General features: G+C 36.1%; 1 protein-coding gene across 1 annotated transcript in view; it reads right to left on the reverse strand.

The window, feature by feature from the left end:
* Positions 1-15,847, reverse strand: part of SLC30A9 (solute carrier family 30 member 9) — a 75,396-nt gene that overhangs the window by 19,271 nt on the left and 40,278 nt on the right. The window contains exons 9-14 of the mRNA XM_060012633.1: positions 15,246-15,348; positions 7,252-7,307; positions 4,621-4,756; positions 2,686-2,725; positions 1,461-1,532; positions 767-874 (exon numbers count right to left, since the gene is read on the reverse strand). Of these exons, the coding sequence (XP_059868616.1) occupies positions 767-874; positions 1,461-1,532; positions 2,686-2,725; positions 4,621-4,756; positions 7,252-7,307; positions 15,246-15,348 (515 nt within the window). The remainder of the gene's footprint in view (positions 1-766; positions 875-1,460; positions 1,533-2,685; positions 2,726-4,620; positions 4,757-7,251; positions 7,308-15,245; positions 15,349-15,847) is intronic.

Consider the following 15,847-nt stretch of genomic DNA (forward strand, 5'->3'; position numbering starts at 1 on the left):
TCAAAATGAGAACGACCTATTCATATTTCAGGCTATTTTAAGAAATACTGCAAAACTGTGGAAGCTCATCACCTAAAATTATTTAAAATACGCTAGGACAAACAGGTAAGAATGGTAGTACCATTTCAAGAGAATTCCAACCTCAGAAATTGAGTCTTTTCATACTAAATGGTTCCTTTGTTTTAGAAAATAAAAATAAAATGGTTTTTGTCTTCTTATCCGCCTGTGCTGTACCGGCCTTCAAAACATTTATCTAGCTACCAAAATGAGGATGGAAGCAACTAAAGGGTCAAGGAAACAGGAAAGCAACAGCAGTTATTATTGGTACTAATAGTAGAAAAAGACAAAAGGACAAGAGCTACAATGTATATTTATTTTAAACTTCAGAGTTTATTAAAGTTCTCTCTCATATATTATCTTAAACCTGCAAGGTCACTAGGACAAATATTATTAATATCTTTATAGGTAAAGAACTTAAAGCTCTGTGTAGTTGTGTAGCTTATTAAGTCACAGCTAGAAAGGCTTCGAGCATTACAGAAATGCTCTATTAGCAGCCTTCTTTATTTCTAACTAAGAAATTTCTAATTCAAAAATCTGAACACTTTTACCATCTTATTTGTCTTATACAAACAAATGGTTAGTATGAAATTCACATTTAACCATCTATTGGCTTAAAATTATTCAATGATATAAAGGAAAATTCCCACATATTAGAGAATTATTTTAGTAGCACAAATAAAGCACCTGTAATTTGAGAAATATTTACCTGTTATAGAAGTAAGGCCCATACAAGTGGCTGCTATTGTCACTCCCAACACTGCTGCAGTATCCTCCAATAATATAACATTTGTACTAGGATCACGACTTTCCATTACTTAATCATTGGGGTAGAGACAAGAAAAGAAACTTTTGAAATCTTAATACTATCAGATAACATTTTAATAAGTATCCATTAATTTAATTAAATTAAGATTAAGAAGGAGTTCCCTAGTGGCCTAGTGGTTAGGATTACAGGCTTTCACTGCTGTGACTAGGGTTCAATCCCTGGTCAGGGAACTGAGATGCCTCAAGCCGTGCAGTGCAGCCAAAAAAAAAAAAAAAATTAAGATTAAAAAATGTATGAGATCCTGATTTTTAAAACCTGTTCAATATAAATATAATTTCTTGGTTTAAATGTTAACAATAACAGATATTTAAAGTCAAATTACTTTCTCAAGTTATATAAGCATACACAGAAATACTATAGTTCACATAAGTTAAATCCAAATATAAAGTACTGCTGTTCAAATTACACTACATTTCTCTTTTTAAAAGAGCTGATATATAAGTAAGAGCCACATAGGGAAGACACTGAGATATATTTTGTACACATCTATATGGAACAAAGCAATAATAGCACTAGGCAATTTTAAGGAAACAAAGAAGATGAAATAATACACCTAGGTTTCTAAAATACATACCATACTTGTAAAGTGACATTCCTTTGGCCCGAGCACTCCTACGAAGCTCATTTACAGCAACAAGAAGTGTTGCTGAAAGAAAAGCATTCATATCAGCAAGGAAGAAACTTCATGCCTCCAAACTTTAAAGATGGCATCTCAAAAGATAAATAGGCACAACACTTTAATGCTAAGGGCTGTCAATAAGGAAAAGTTCTATATTAAACCAGTCATTATCAAGACCCCAATTAATCATTATGATATAATGAATCCCGTATTTCTAAACCACAATAATTTAAATATCATTACCACCACAACAGCCTTAATTTATTAGACAGCTACTAGCTGGCAGGCACCACACTAAGCACAATCACTTTGATCCTCCCAACCTTTTGAGGCAGGTGGTGCTATCACCATTTTATAAGACTGCCAAAGATGAAAGGATGATGCATAAAAAATGACAATGTTTTAGAAGTAAGCATACTGTGAGTACAGCAGTGAATTAGGCAGTTTCATACATGATATTAGCACTTCTCTGTCATAATACTGCTATGGCTGAAACTTTCAGAAACATTAACATATTTGTACTGCAAAAAGACAGTCCTCCCTGATAAACGTTACTCAAACCTGATTTTTAAAAACTCAGTATATAGTTAGTTATGTTTTTATACTCCATGGACCTAGAGACTGTCATACAGAGTGAAGTTAAGTCAGAAAGAGAAAAATATCGTTTATTAAGGCATACATGTGGAATCTAGAAAAATGGTACAGATGAACAGGTTTGCAAGGCAGAAACAGAGAGACAGATGTAGCGAACAAATGTATGGACACCAAAATGGGGAAGCAGTGGGTGGGGTGGTGGTGTGATGAATTGGGAGATTGGGATTGACATATATAGACTAATATGTATAAAATAGATAACTAATAAGAACCTGCTGTATAAAAAAATAAAAATGTTTTTTACTTTCCAAAAAAAGAAAAAACCTCAGTATATAGTTAGGTATGTTTTTATACTTCATTTCAAATGATATGATACTCAAGAACAAAATAAAAAGCTTTTCCAAACTTGCCCCATCTTACAGGAACAACCATAGTACATTATACAAAGAATTTCTTCCCTCAAAGAAGATAAAACGTATATTCCTATTTCCACAGCTTTCTTTAATCAAGAGAACTTAGCAATCTATAAAAATAGACTGCTGAATATATATTACTAAGAATAAAAAGATTCTGTGACAGTACATACCTCCTTCAGATACTAATGATCCTGCTAAAATACAATATGCCTAGGAAATATAAAAATAAAGCATAAGTTGATATCTCACTAAAGAATTACAACAGTTCGTGCATAAACTTAATGTTTAAGATGGAAACATAAATTCAAATCCTAGCCAGATAAGGATTTTGATGGGAAACAGTTCAAATGAGGACGAGATAGATGGTATCTTCATAAGAAGAAACAATTAAAAGTTAAAAATTCGATGGCCATCTCATTTTTTTTTTTTTGGCCATCTCATTTTTTAATACTTGAAAAAGTAATACACACACGCACCCCCCAGTGTAGAATGTTATACCATGACTAAAGTTAAATTCATGATATAAAAGAATTACTTAATTAGTAAAAAAAAAAAAAAAAAAAAAAAAAAATTTTAACTTTAAAATGAACACAAGCATTTGAAATCTAGGGTTGTGGATACCAGATGCAGTAAGATACACAACCATACCCAGTAACTTTCAATTTTGTTTGCCCAGCACCAAGAGAATCCTTCCTCAGTCCTCATTCAGAAAGATAAGCAGTTATAAAAAGTAAACAATTTGGGGGAGGAAGATAACACCACTTTCCTTACAATCCCAGACACTCTTGAATTAGATAAAGATACCAAGAATAGCTTTAATCCAAGATATATAGAAATAATTAACACAAATTTTTTAAAATTTTAAGTGAAATTCAAATCAAATATCTATAGAATTTTCAATATTACCTTTTCGGAACCCTAGGCTTCCCTGAAACAGAGGTTTAAAAATTTTGAACCCAGTCCAACACTCTTCTAATTCTGTCAAGGAAACTGAGATTTCCAAGGCTGTGTGGTTTGCTTGAGTAAATAGAAATGGTATTGGAATAAGAACTAGAATACAGGTTTTCCTAACTCAATTCTAGGCTCTTTCCACTGAATCTTACTGGCAACATCAGCAAAAATAGTCTGGAGCTACACTGTGAGATACAGAAGCTGACAGGGGTGCCACATGCCCAATTTGCACTTGTCAAGGGAGCTACAGTCAGAGCTGCCAAGCAGAGTAATCTCCAAGAAGTTTCCATGAGAGGAAAAGAAGACAGCTTTAAGCATCTACAAAGGCCAGTGGAAACCAGTGCAAGATGACGTTGGTGCCAGTAAAGTAGTACCTTTCTGTCCCCTATCTCTACCTTCAGTGCTGCCAGAGGCAATCTATGGAGTAGGAGAGAAGAGAAGCCCTTAAGTGAAAAAATACAGAAGGGAACCACACTCCCATTCTCTCAATGTAGGCTTCCTACCAGAATGAGGGAAAGGAGAAGGTTTAACTTTAAATAAAATTCTAACATATGACTGTTACAAAGGAATGGTTATTTTAACTACTGATAGGACATTTATTCCTGGGACTAAAAGTGAACAGAGGTCTTCTTGCTTTTCAAAAGTAACAGCAGAAATTAACAGAATTGCCCAAAATTTTAACCAAGGACAAAGTGTTTAACAACTGTACCTACAGAGATACTCTTGCTCAACATCACTGAATCATATGGATTTAGAGGTCATGTCCAGTCACATTCTAAAAAACACAACTACAGATACATAACCCTATATTACAGTCAAGAAGGTATATTTCGGGCTTCCCTGGTGGCGCAGTGGTTGAGAGTCTACCTGCCGATGCAGGGGACACAGGTTCGTGCCCTGGTCTGGGAAGATCCCACATGCCGCAGAGCGGCTGGGCCCGTGAGCCATGGCCACTGAGCCTGCGCGTCCGGAGCCTGTGCTCCGCAATGGGAGAGGCCACAACAGTGAGAGGCCCGCATACCGGAAAAAAAAAAAAAAAAAGAAGGTATATTTCGTCCCATTCTTTAACATCAATATGACAAAGGCATTCTACTGTACCTAATCACTATTTCATATTACTTCAAAACTGAGGGGGGAGGAGGGGAGAAGATTACCCATAGAAGAGATTCTATTGGTTGAGGATTAAGCAATCCCATGACTCCATGGTACCAAGATAATCCTGCACCCATCATGAAAATACCAACACCACTAATTAGTGAAGCAATATAGCGCATATTTGAAAATCCATACCTGAAAAATAAAAAAGATAATATAGTTTACAAGAAATACAAATGATTTCCTCTCAAAATGTTTAACAGGTCAATGAAAAAAAAAAACTTCTTATAACATCATGATGTTATGATTTTATATTTAAGTAAAATGTAAGTGCCAAACTCAAATCTAATCAGAAAATCAATACATAAAGTGGAAAAAACTGCAAGATCTTTGAAACTATATAAAAAGAGAGTGAATATGATTTAATTCAGGTATTTTCTAACCCCTCTTTCATATATTTGCTTTGATTTACTAGAGCAACTTTACTTTTATGTAACACAAATGCAGGCAAAATTTATTTTTTAAATGCATTCAGATGTTTAATGAAGATGGTAACATTTATATTTACTTGTAATGCAGCTTCTAATTTGTCTTCTTCTATAATTTATATTTCCTACAATTTATATTACTTATAACTTGACGCTAGATACTTTTTGCTGTTTCTGTATAGTGTAACACACAGTAACTAACTATTATCTTTTTTTTTTTTGGCTGCACCGAGCAGCATGTGGGACCTTAAATCCCAGACCAGGGAGCGAACCCACGCCCCCTGCAGTGCAAGTGCGGAGTCTTAACCACTGGACCGCCAGGGAAGTGCCACTAATTACCATCATTAAAAGACTAAGAGCTTCAGTTTTCTGGGTGTTTTTATGGTAATTTTTTTTGGTTAAATCTCAGGGGTTTTTTAAAGTCTTTTGGTCAGTGTGTGCATTATTCTGTATTACTGTATGTACCAATAAAATACTGAGTAATAAGAAATTTTAAAATATGGGATACTACAAGAGGAAAAGAATCATTCATTAATAAAAGTATTTTCTGGGAAATTTACTCCCAAACCCAAACTCTATGGCACCCTTCTAGCAGATGCAAATTTAAACAAGAGTTCTGAATTAAAATTGCTTTTTGAATTCTTTTTGCAAATATGTAATCTTGCCATAGGAAATTATCAGTTTATAGATGTGATGGTGTTCTATCAGCTTGATTTAGAACAATTTATATTCTTCTAAAGCTTCCCCCTCAAAGTAAGAAAGGAGATATATTTATTTATTTATTTAAGTTAAGGTAAATTAAGATCTAAATTAAATGGCATTACTTTCATTTTATGTGTTTTCAAGGAATTTGGAGATTCTCATTAAAAAAAATTTTTTTTTTGGTTGCATTGGGTCTTAGTTGTGGCATGCAAGCTCTTAGCTGTGGTATGCATGCGGGATCTAGTACTGGGCCAGGGATCAAACCCAGGCCCCTTGCATTGGGAGCCCGCAGAGTCTTAACCACTGCGCCACCAGGGAAGTCCCTAAAATTTTTAACTATGTAGATCTGCACTGTCCAATGTAAGTCGCTAGCTACATAAGACTATTTAAATTTAAATTACTTAAAACTAGATAAAATTTTAATACAGTTCTTCAGTCGCACTAGCCACATTTCAAGTGCTCAACAGCCACATGCAGCTAGTGACTATCACAATGAACAGATATAAATAAATATTTCTATTACTGTAGAAAATTCTATTGGGCAGTACTAAAGTAGGTTGTTGAAAATATCTTAAGAAGAAATCTTTACAACCTAAAACTTTTAAATTTTACCGTTTTTAAATGTTTGGCATATAAAACTGGTCCGGAAAAATTTTTTTTGACAGAGTAAAATACTATAACCATGTGTAATTAGCAGACTAGAAAGGTAGCTGTTCTCTGTCCGAGCTTACTGATAGTTATAGGATATTCAATAATATGCTATTATTTATATGAAAACAGGAGTGCCTGACTTTCAAGTAAAGAAAGGCATTTATATAAAGCACAGAGGCAGATTCCTTTATGGAAATAAAGGTGTATTTGTTTTTTGCCTTAAGGCAAATTTGACTGCTCAAATTCTACTACAGAAGCTTGTTAAAAACAAAATAATACATGTGGAATTCAAAATTTTCACCTGGTTATGTTAGTAGAAGCAACAGAAAAAAAGTCTTTGTATCAAATAACTAATATAATTCAAAATAATATACCCTAAAGAGCATACTCATTTTACAAATAAGTAATTTTGAAATATTAATAGAATCCTATTTCCAAATCACAACAGGGGGATTAAAATACATTAAGCATAAATTTAATAGAAATTATCACTAAAATTTTAGATTGAGTGGCCTATTAGTCCAAATGTGAAATATATATATCTCCTTTGACCAAATAAAACAGAACTCTAAGATCAAAACACGTGCTTTGTTATTAACTATCAAATACAAAGAGGACAGGTTCTCTTTGCTATGTTACAAAGCATAAAAATAATTTGAACCTCATTTTCAAATTATATCTTGAATTTACTTTGACACAGAGGTTGAGTTCTGCATTTTAAATACAACAGCTGAAGAAATGACCAAATCTTTAACACAAAACTGCAGGTCTATAAATTGCAAGAGATTTCTATAATTCAACTACTTGCTGCCAAAACACATGAGAACAAAATAAAGACAACGTCCTTACGGATGAGTAGGATCTGGTGTTTGAACAGACTTACTGATGCCCAATGCTAGTAAGGCCTATGGAGAGAAGAAGGTAAATAATCATTAGCAAGGGAATATAATAAGCCAGTCTGGAGGGCACAACCTGACAATGACAAAGAAGTACTTAACATGTGTATGTCCAATAGCCCAGCAATTCTTGTTTCCAGTACTTACCATAGAGAAATAAAGGTGAACCGAAAGGGGTTCAAAACAACACTGAATAATGATGTAAAATGTGAAAGCAACCTAAAACTCCTTCAGTGGGGAGTGGCAAAATAAATCATGGTATAACCAAACCATAAATTACTTCTACAACAGTGTAAAAGGGAATAGAGCTCTCCGTACTGACATGGTGAAAGCTCCTAGACGTACCATTCAGTGGACGGGAAAAAAGCAAGTTTAGGAACCGCACGTACAATACAAAAGAACTTATGTTTTGTAGTTTTTGTAAATGACATATAATGTAAAGCACAGGAAAAGGTCTGAAAGAACTCACATTTAATTCTGTTTATACCTCTGAGGAGAGAAGTAGGTTTAGCGTGGTCTGTAATATCTGATTTTTTATAGGAAGAATAACTTGTATAGCTGCACAAATAAAAGACACTAAAAGTTTTTTGTTTTGTTTTTTTTTTGATGTGGACCATTTTTTTTTAAGTCTTTATTGAATTTGTTACAATACTGCTTCTGTTTTATGTTTTGGTTTTTTGGCTGCAAGGCATGTGGGATCTTAGTTTCCCGACCAGGGACCGAACCCGCACCACCTGCACTGGAAGGCGAAGTCTCAACCATTGGACCGCCAGGCAAGTACCAAAGACAGTAAGAGTGAGTACAAACTGTATGTGGACATGATACATTTACATTTCTAGTAAAACTGCAAAACCATGCGCATGAAGTATACACATCAATGTATACAGAGCAGTGACTATCTGGGGTGTGGAAGGAAGAAATAAAGATGGAAGACTAGTTATAACTAAAATTTTATTTCTCTACGGAAAAAAAGTCTAAAGTAAATATAAGAAAAATGTAAGTCTTTAATCCTAGTTACCACCTTTCTCTCCTTCCTTCCTCCCTTGCCTTCATCTTTTCTTACTTTTATTTCTGTTTCTTTTTTTGATTGTATCTTTTGTTAAAAAGAGCTATCCACTGGTACCGCTCAATATTATGCTTGCACTTAGTATCCTTTCTCTTAATTTGATGTAAATTTAGAAATCTGAAAAAGATTACACTAGAATTATTTATTTAATAAAAACACAAAGCCTGAGTGAATACCCTATGTGATTTTTTTTGACTAAGCTAGGGTTTTTGCATTTTTTCAGTATTGTATCAAATAATCAAATAGGTAAGTCTTCAAGATTACCAAATTCTTCATGGATGAAGTTTCTCTGTAGGTTACTGGGCATTTATAGAAACATTCCCTCTTGTAAAATACATGGGGATTATACCACCTTGCAAATGGCTAGTCCATTCAGGGACTTCCCTGGCGGTCCAGTGGTTAAGACTCCACACTTCCAATGCAGGGAGTGCGGGTTCGATTCCTGGTCAGAGAACTACAATACATGCCTTGCGGCACAGCCAAAAAAAAAAAAAAAAAAAAAAAAAAAGGCTAAAACAAATATATACTGACTTTTAAGTTTTGATATCAGAAATCCAATCCAAAATATACAGAATATTACAAGTTTTTTTCTACTGTATTCCAAAGGAAAAGAGAGTCAAAACTATCTAAAACACAGATGATGGCTTTTCAGTGAATTAAACTAAGAGAATGAGAGTAAATTAAGAACATATAATTTTTAAATCTGTATATTAAAACTGAAATATTCATTATCAATTCACACTATATATGTATCTGTGTTTATAATGTTTACATAATAGTCAATGAGTGTTCAATTATTTTTAAAGTACTTAATGTTCAGGTTGGCTGTGCAATGAAGTGTGAGATGACAAATGTTTCATAAGTTGAATATGGCCATTATTTATTAGTTCTTCTTATAAAAATAAGATATCATAGACTATCGCTAATCCTGTTCTCCCCCAAAGATTAAAGCCAAAGTTCTATTCTAGAACTTAATATAAATGGCATCACACAGTAACTACTCTTTTGTATTTGCCTTCTTTTATTCAACATACTGTTAGAGATGCTTATATGCTACTTACGGATAAGTATTTCTTTTTATTTCTAGATAATATTCTATTGTATGACTATACAACAACTTGTTTATCCCACTGTTGATGGACATTTGGGTTGATTCCAGTTTTTTGCCCATTATAGCACCTTTATGGTGCTAGAAACATTCTTATACAAGTCTTTGTGGACATTTGTTCACATTACTCTTGGATAAATACTTAGGAGTGGAATTGCTAAGTCAAACAGTAGGCATATGTTTACAAGAAACTGACAAATTTAAGAGTAGCTGTAACATTTTATACTCCACCAGCAACGTCTAAAAAGTCTGGGTGCTTTACATCTTCACCAATATTTGATTGTCAGGCTCTTAAATTTTAGCCATAATAGCGGATGTGTAGAGATGTCTTGTTGGGGTTACAATATACATTTCCTGATGATTAATAGTGTTGAGCACCTTTTTGTGTGTCCATCAACCACATTCAGGTATCATTGTGAAGTACCTTTCCAAGTCTTCAGCTTGTTAAAAAGACTGGACTGTCTTTTTTTTTTTTTTTTTTTTGTGGTATGAGGGCCTCTCACTGTTGCGGCCTCTCCCGTTGCGGAGCACAGACTCCGGACGCGCAGGCTCAGCGGCCATGGCTCACGGGCCCAGCCGCTCCGCGGCATGTGGGATCCTCCCGGACCGGGGCACGAACCCGTGTCCCCTGCGTCAGCAGGCGGACGCTCAACCACTGCGCCACCAGGGAAGCCCTGGACTGTCTTTTTAATACTGAGTTATACAAGTTCTTTATTTATCCTGGATACCAGTCCTTTGTCAGATTATATGCTTTGTGAATATTTTCTCCCTATGAGCAGCTTGCTTATTTATTGCCTTAAAAGTATTCTTCAGGGACTTCCCTGGTGGCGCAGTGGTTAAGAATCCGTCTGCCAATGCAGGGGACACGGGTTCAAGCCCTGGTCTGAGAAGATCCCACATGCCGCAGAGCAACTAAGCCCATGCACCACAACTACTAGAGTCTGCACTCTAGAGCCGGCAAGCCACAACTACTGAGCCCATGTGCCACAACTACTGGGCCCATGCATTGCAACTACTGAAGTCCACGCGCTCTAGGGCCTGCGTGCCGCAACAACTGAGCCCACATGCCGCAACTACTGAAGCCTGCGCACCTAGAGCCTGTGCTCCGCAATGAGAAGCCTGTGCACCACAATGAAGAGTAGTCCCTGCTCGCTGCAACTAGAGAAAGCCCATGTGCAGCAACAAAGCCCCAATGCAGCCCCAAAAAAAGTGTCCTTTAATAAGTAAGAGTATTTAATTTTGATGAAGTTTAATTTGTACATTTTTTTATTTTATGGTTTTGTTTCTGTGTTCTGTTTAAGAAATCTCTGCCTACCCAAAGGCTTAGAAGATATTCTCCTAGGTTTCCTTCTAGTATTTTCATAGTTTTAGCTTGTACATCTGGGTCTATGACCCACCTTAAATTTGTACATGGCATGAGTGGGAATCAAGGTCCTTCGTTTTTTTATCCATGTGGATATCCAACCTTTCCCATACCGTTTGTTGAAGAGTTTCTTTTCTTCACTGAATTGCTTTGGTGCCTTTGTCAAAAATCAACTGACTATGTAACTGAGGGTCTGTTGCTGGACCCTCTATTCTGTTCCACTGGTCTGTCAGTCCTTGTGCCAATACCGCACTGTCTTAATTACTGTGCTCTGAAATAAGTTTTAAAGCCCTCCAAATTTCTTTCATTTATTTTTAGATTGCTTTGAATATTCCAGGTTCTTTACATTTCCATATAAATTTTATTTATTTTTATTATTATTTTGGCCACGCCATGCGGCATGCGGGATTTTAGTTCCCCAACCAGGGATCAAACCCATAACCTCTGCAGTGGAAGAGTGGAGTCTTAACCACTGGACTGCCAGGGAAGTCCCTCCATATAAATTTTAGAATTTAATCAGTTTGTCAATTTCTACAAAAGAATCTGCTGGATTATATGAAATCTATAGATTAATTTAGGGAAATTTGACATATTAACGTGGTTATCAAATCCATGATCATGGTATCTCTCTCCACCTCCTTAGGTCTTTTTTTTTTTTTTTTTTTGCGGTATGCGGGCCCCTCACTATTGTGGCCTCTCCTGTTGCGGAGCACAGGCTCTGGACATAAAGACTCAGCGGCCATGGCTCACGGGCCCAGCCGCTCTGCAGCATGTGGGATCTTCCTGGACCGGGGCACGAACCCGTGTCCCCTACATCGGCAGGCGGACTCTGAACCACTGAGCCAGCAGGGAAGCCCCTTAGGTCATCTTTAATTTCCCCTAGTTACATTTTAAGATTCCAGTGTTAAAGTCTTACACATTTTTTGTTAAATTTACTCCTAAGTATTTAACATCATAAATGGAATTTATTAAAAATTTCACTCTCCATTTGTTTCCTGATAGTAAAAATACAATTGATTTTTTTAAAAATAAATTTATTTATTTACTTATTTTTGGCTGTGTTGGGTCTTCGTTGCTGTGCGTGGCTTTCTCTAGTTGCCGCGAGCGGGGACTACTCTTCGTTGTGGTGCACCGGCTTCTCATCGTGGTGGCTTCTCTTGTTGCGGAGCACAGGCTCTAGGCGTGCGGGCCTCAGTAGCTGTGGCTCGCAGGCTCTAGAGCGCAGGCTCAGTAGTTGTGGCGCACGGGCTTAGTTGCTCCACAGCATGTGGGATCTTCCTGGACCAGGGCTCGAACTCGTGTCTCCTGCATTGGCAGGCGGATTCTTAACCACTGCGCCACCAGGGAAGCACCTGCAACTGACTTTTGTACATTAACCTTCTATTGATTTTGAATGTTAAACTAACCATGCTTCTTGGAATAATACTCACTTGATTATGATGTATTACCATTTTTGTGTACTGCTAGATTCAATGTGATTATATCTTAAGGATTTTTGCATCTATGTTCATGAGAGATACTGGTTTGTATTTTTTTTTCTTGGAATAACTTTAAGGTTTTGGTATCAGGGTTATGATAGCCTTACTAGAGGAGTTGAAAAGTGTTTCCTTCTACTCTATATTTGAAAGTCTGTGTACTACTGGCATTATTTCTTCGTTAAATGTTTGACAGAATTCTCTTGATAATGTCCCACAGGTCTAAGGCTCCCTTCATCTTTTTTAGTCTCTTTTCACTCTAGTTTTAGTATGAATGTTTTCTACTGCCATATATTTGAGTTCACTCATCATTTTTTTCCATGACGTCTAATCTGCTGTTAATTCTATATAATGGATTTTTCACATCAGATATATTTTTCAGCTCTAAAAGTTCCATTTGGTTCTTCTTTGTATCTTCCATTTCTCTTTTCATGATGTTCATATTTTCTTTTCAATACATGAACGTAGTTATAATAGCCACTTATCCTTTTCTGCTAATTCTACCATATGTCAATTGAGTCTTTCTACTGACTAATTTTTCCCCTGGTTGTGAGTCAGACTTTCTGCTTCATGGTCGTCTACTAATTTTTTTATTAGATGCTGACACTGTGAATGTTATACTGTGTGTCTGGATTTTGTCTTCCTTATAATAGCATGTGGGGCTTTATTCTCACAGGTAATTAAGTTACTTGTAAATCAGTGTGATCCCTTAGAGCTTTGTTAGAAAGCTTCTAGAACAGCAGCTGCCAACCTTTTTGGCACCAGGGACCGGTTTCGTGGAAGACAATTTTTCTACGGACCAGTGGCAGACGGTGGGGGGTGGGGTGGAGATGGTTCAGGCGGTGATGCAAGCGATGGGGAGCGGCAGGTGCAGCTTTGCTCGCTCGCTACTCACCTCATGCTGTGTGGACCAGTTCCTAACAGGCCAAGGATAGGTACTGGTATGCGGCCTGGGGGTTGGGGACCCCTGTCCTAGGATAGTCTTTACAACTAAGATAATTTAGCCCTACTACTAAGGTCTGAGCCTTCTACTGGCCTGGGTAATCAGTCAGGACTCTCTATCTCAGAACGTCAGAACTTAATTAATCCAAGCCCGATGTGAACTCTAGGAATTACTCAGCTTAACGCTCCCTGCTGGTTCTTTGCCTGGTCTCATGGAGCTTTACCCTACACATGTGTAATCTAACACTCAACAAAGATTCAACTCAAGGAAAACCCTATGTAGACTTCTGTAGCCTTGTAATTTCTAGCCACTTCAGACTCACTAACCCTAATTTCTACCTTCTCAACTCTATGATGGGTCTCCCACCCTGTTCCACTATCGCAAATGCGCCTCCAAGCAAAACACCAGAGAAATCACAGAGTTCAATCCACCTGTTCCCCTTCCTCAGGGATCATGGTCTTGCATTGCTATTGTCCAATGTTTGAAAATATTGTTTAATATATTTTGTCTAGTTTTTTAGCTGTTTATAGCAAAAGACTGAAGTCCAATCCTCATTAGTCCATCATGGCTAGAAACATAAGTTCTGTACATAATGTTTTACAACTTGATTTTTTTATTCATATCATGGTTATTATTCCAGATCAGTACATAGCTATCTACCACATGCTTTTAAATCCCTAAATAGTATTTCAGAGTACAGACACTTAAAAATTGTATTCAGGGCTTCCCTGGTGGCACAGTGGTTAAGAATCCGCCTGCCAATGCAGGGGACACGGGTACAAGCCCTGGTCCAGGAAGATCCCACATGCCGCGGAGCAACTAAGCCCGTCTGCGACAACTACTGAAGCCTGCGCACCTTGTGCCAAAAGAGAAGCCACTGCAAATGAGAAGCCCATGCACCGCAGCGAAGAGCAGCCCCCGCTCTCCACAACTAGAGAAAGCCCATATGCAGCAACAAAGACCCAATGCAGCCAAAAATAAAATAAATTTTTAAAAAATTGTCTTCAATGTTTTAAATAACAACTAATACTAAAATTAATAATATGTACATATCTCCTTGGCCAAATGTACAAATATTTTCACATTTTAATTTTCTTATGTTCACATAAGCTTTCAACAAAATAGGTACTGTGTGTCATCTCTCTCCCACCCTCCTCTCCCCCGACTCAACAGGCAAAATATTATATAATAGTAGTTATTAAATATTTACTGAGTATAAAAATTTAATTCAAGAGAATGACTGTTAGTACTAATAGCAAATGCCTGTATTGTTTCCTTACTTTTACAAAACGTTTTCATCCATTTGACAGTGAGTTACATGAGTTCTCAGGTTTAATTTTATTAAGATTGCTCTCCCTGCTTCTTACCATTTTATTATTATTTTTAACTTTCTCTTAAATATTCTTATTATGCCTGTGTCTTTTATTGTAAGTTCTCCCAAATCTGTTCTTACATAACAGGAGTATAAATAAATAAATAAATACTAAAAAGGTTTTCTCCTTAACAGGCCACATTCTTTAAAATGTGAAATGATATACAAGTAGAAATGTTGTGTTCTTAAAAAAGGCTTAGATTTGTAGTATTCAAAATCAAAATACTAGTCTAAGGTGAAAATCATTATAATTCATCAATCACATGTGACTATTTTATATCTTTATTCAAAACACTTAAATCCACCGGCTCTTACAGTTATAAGAACTCATATTCACAGACCAAATTTCTACCTAATATAAGAATCTCTTCTACAATATAGCCTCTGTGACTGATAATCTTACACTTCATATTTGATTATTAAAAGTTTTTAAAGCGTAACAAACTGCTTTCAAATACTATGTCATATTTCTATGTACGTCATCATTCAAAAGTAAAACAACTTTCATTTTCTTCTACAACCCAACTATAGGAATCATTATGTTTTTAAATATGTCAACTTTTAGACTAAAGCCTCAAAAAATATATTACTTTAATAAGAAAGAAGCTTTTACCCCTCACCTGATTACAAGTATCAGATAAAGAGTGTATGGCTTCTGAGAACATACTTGCTGAACCCGTATAAATCCAGGCAAGAAATTTGAAGAAACAGTTTAATCCATTGCTAGGAGAGAAAGAGAAAATAACTTAGCATAGGTTTAAATAAAAATTCCCATTAAAAGCTTACTTAATTTACACACACACACACACACACACACACACACACACACACACTAGATTCTGTTCAAAGTAAATTAGAAAGAATCCCTAGTCTTTAAGATTTACTATGTTTTAGGCAACAGGAGTACAAATTTGAAGAACACAGATTATGGTTTCATTAAATATTTAAATGAAAGAGGCATGATACATGCCAGCAAATTACTTAAGTACGTTTTGAGAAGATGAGAAAAGAGGGTGTTCTACATATGAACAAAATGGAATCAGAAAGGAAATTATGTGTCTTATGTGCACTTGGTATTGTTCAGTAGGCCAGTGTCAAAGGGAAGACGTTGGTGAAGGTCGGTTTATTCAATTAGGCAGATGCCAGAGGTGAAGACAAAACTAGACCAAATAGTCTGTGTCATATGAGAAGGCCATACATGCTAAAATAAACATGGTTAGCT

The sequence above is a fragment of the Delphinus delphis genome, chromosome 5 (genome assembly GCF_949987515.2).
Source record: "Delphinus delphis chromosome 5, mDelDel1.2, whole genome shotgun sequence".
Classification (NCBI taxonomy): Eukaryota; Metazoa; Chordata; class Mammalia; order Artiodactyla; family Delphinidae; genus Delphinus; species Delphinus delphis.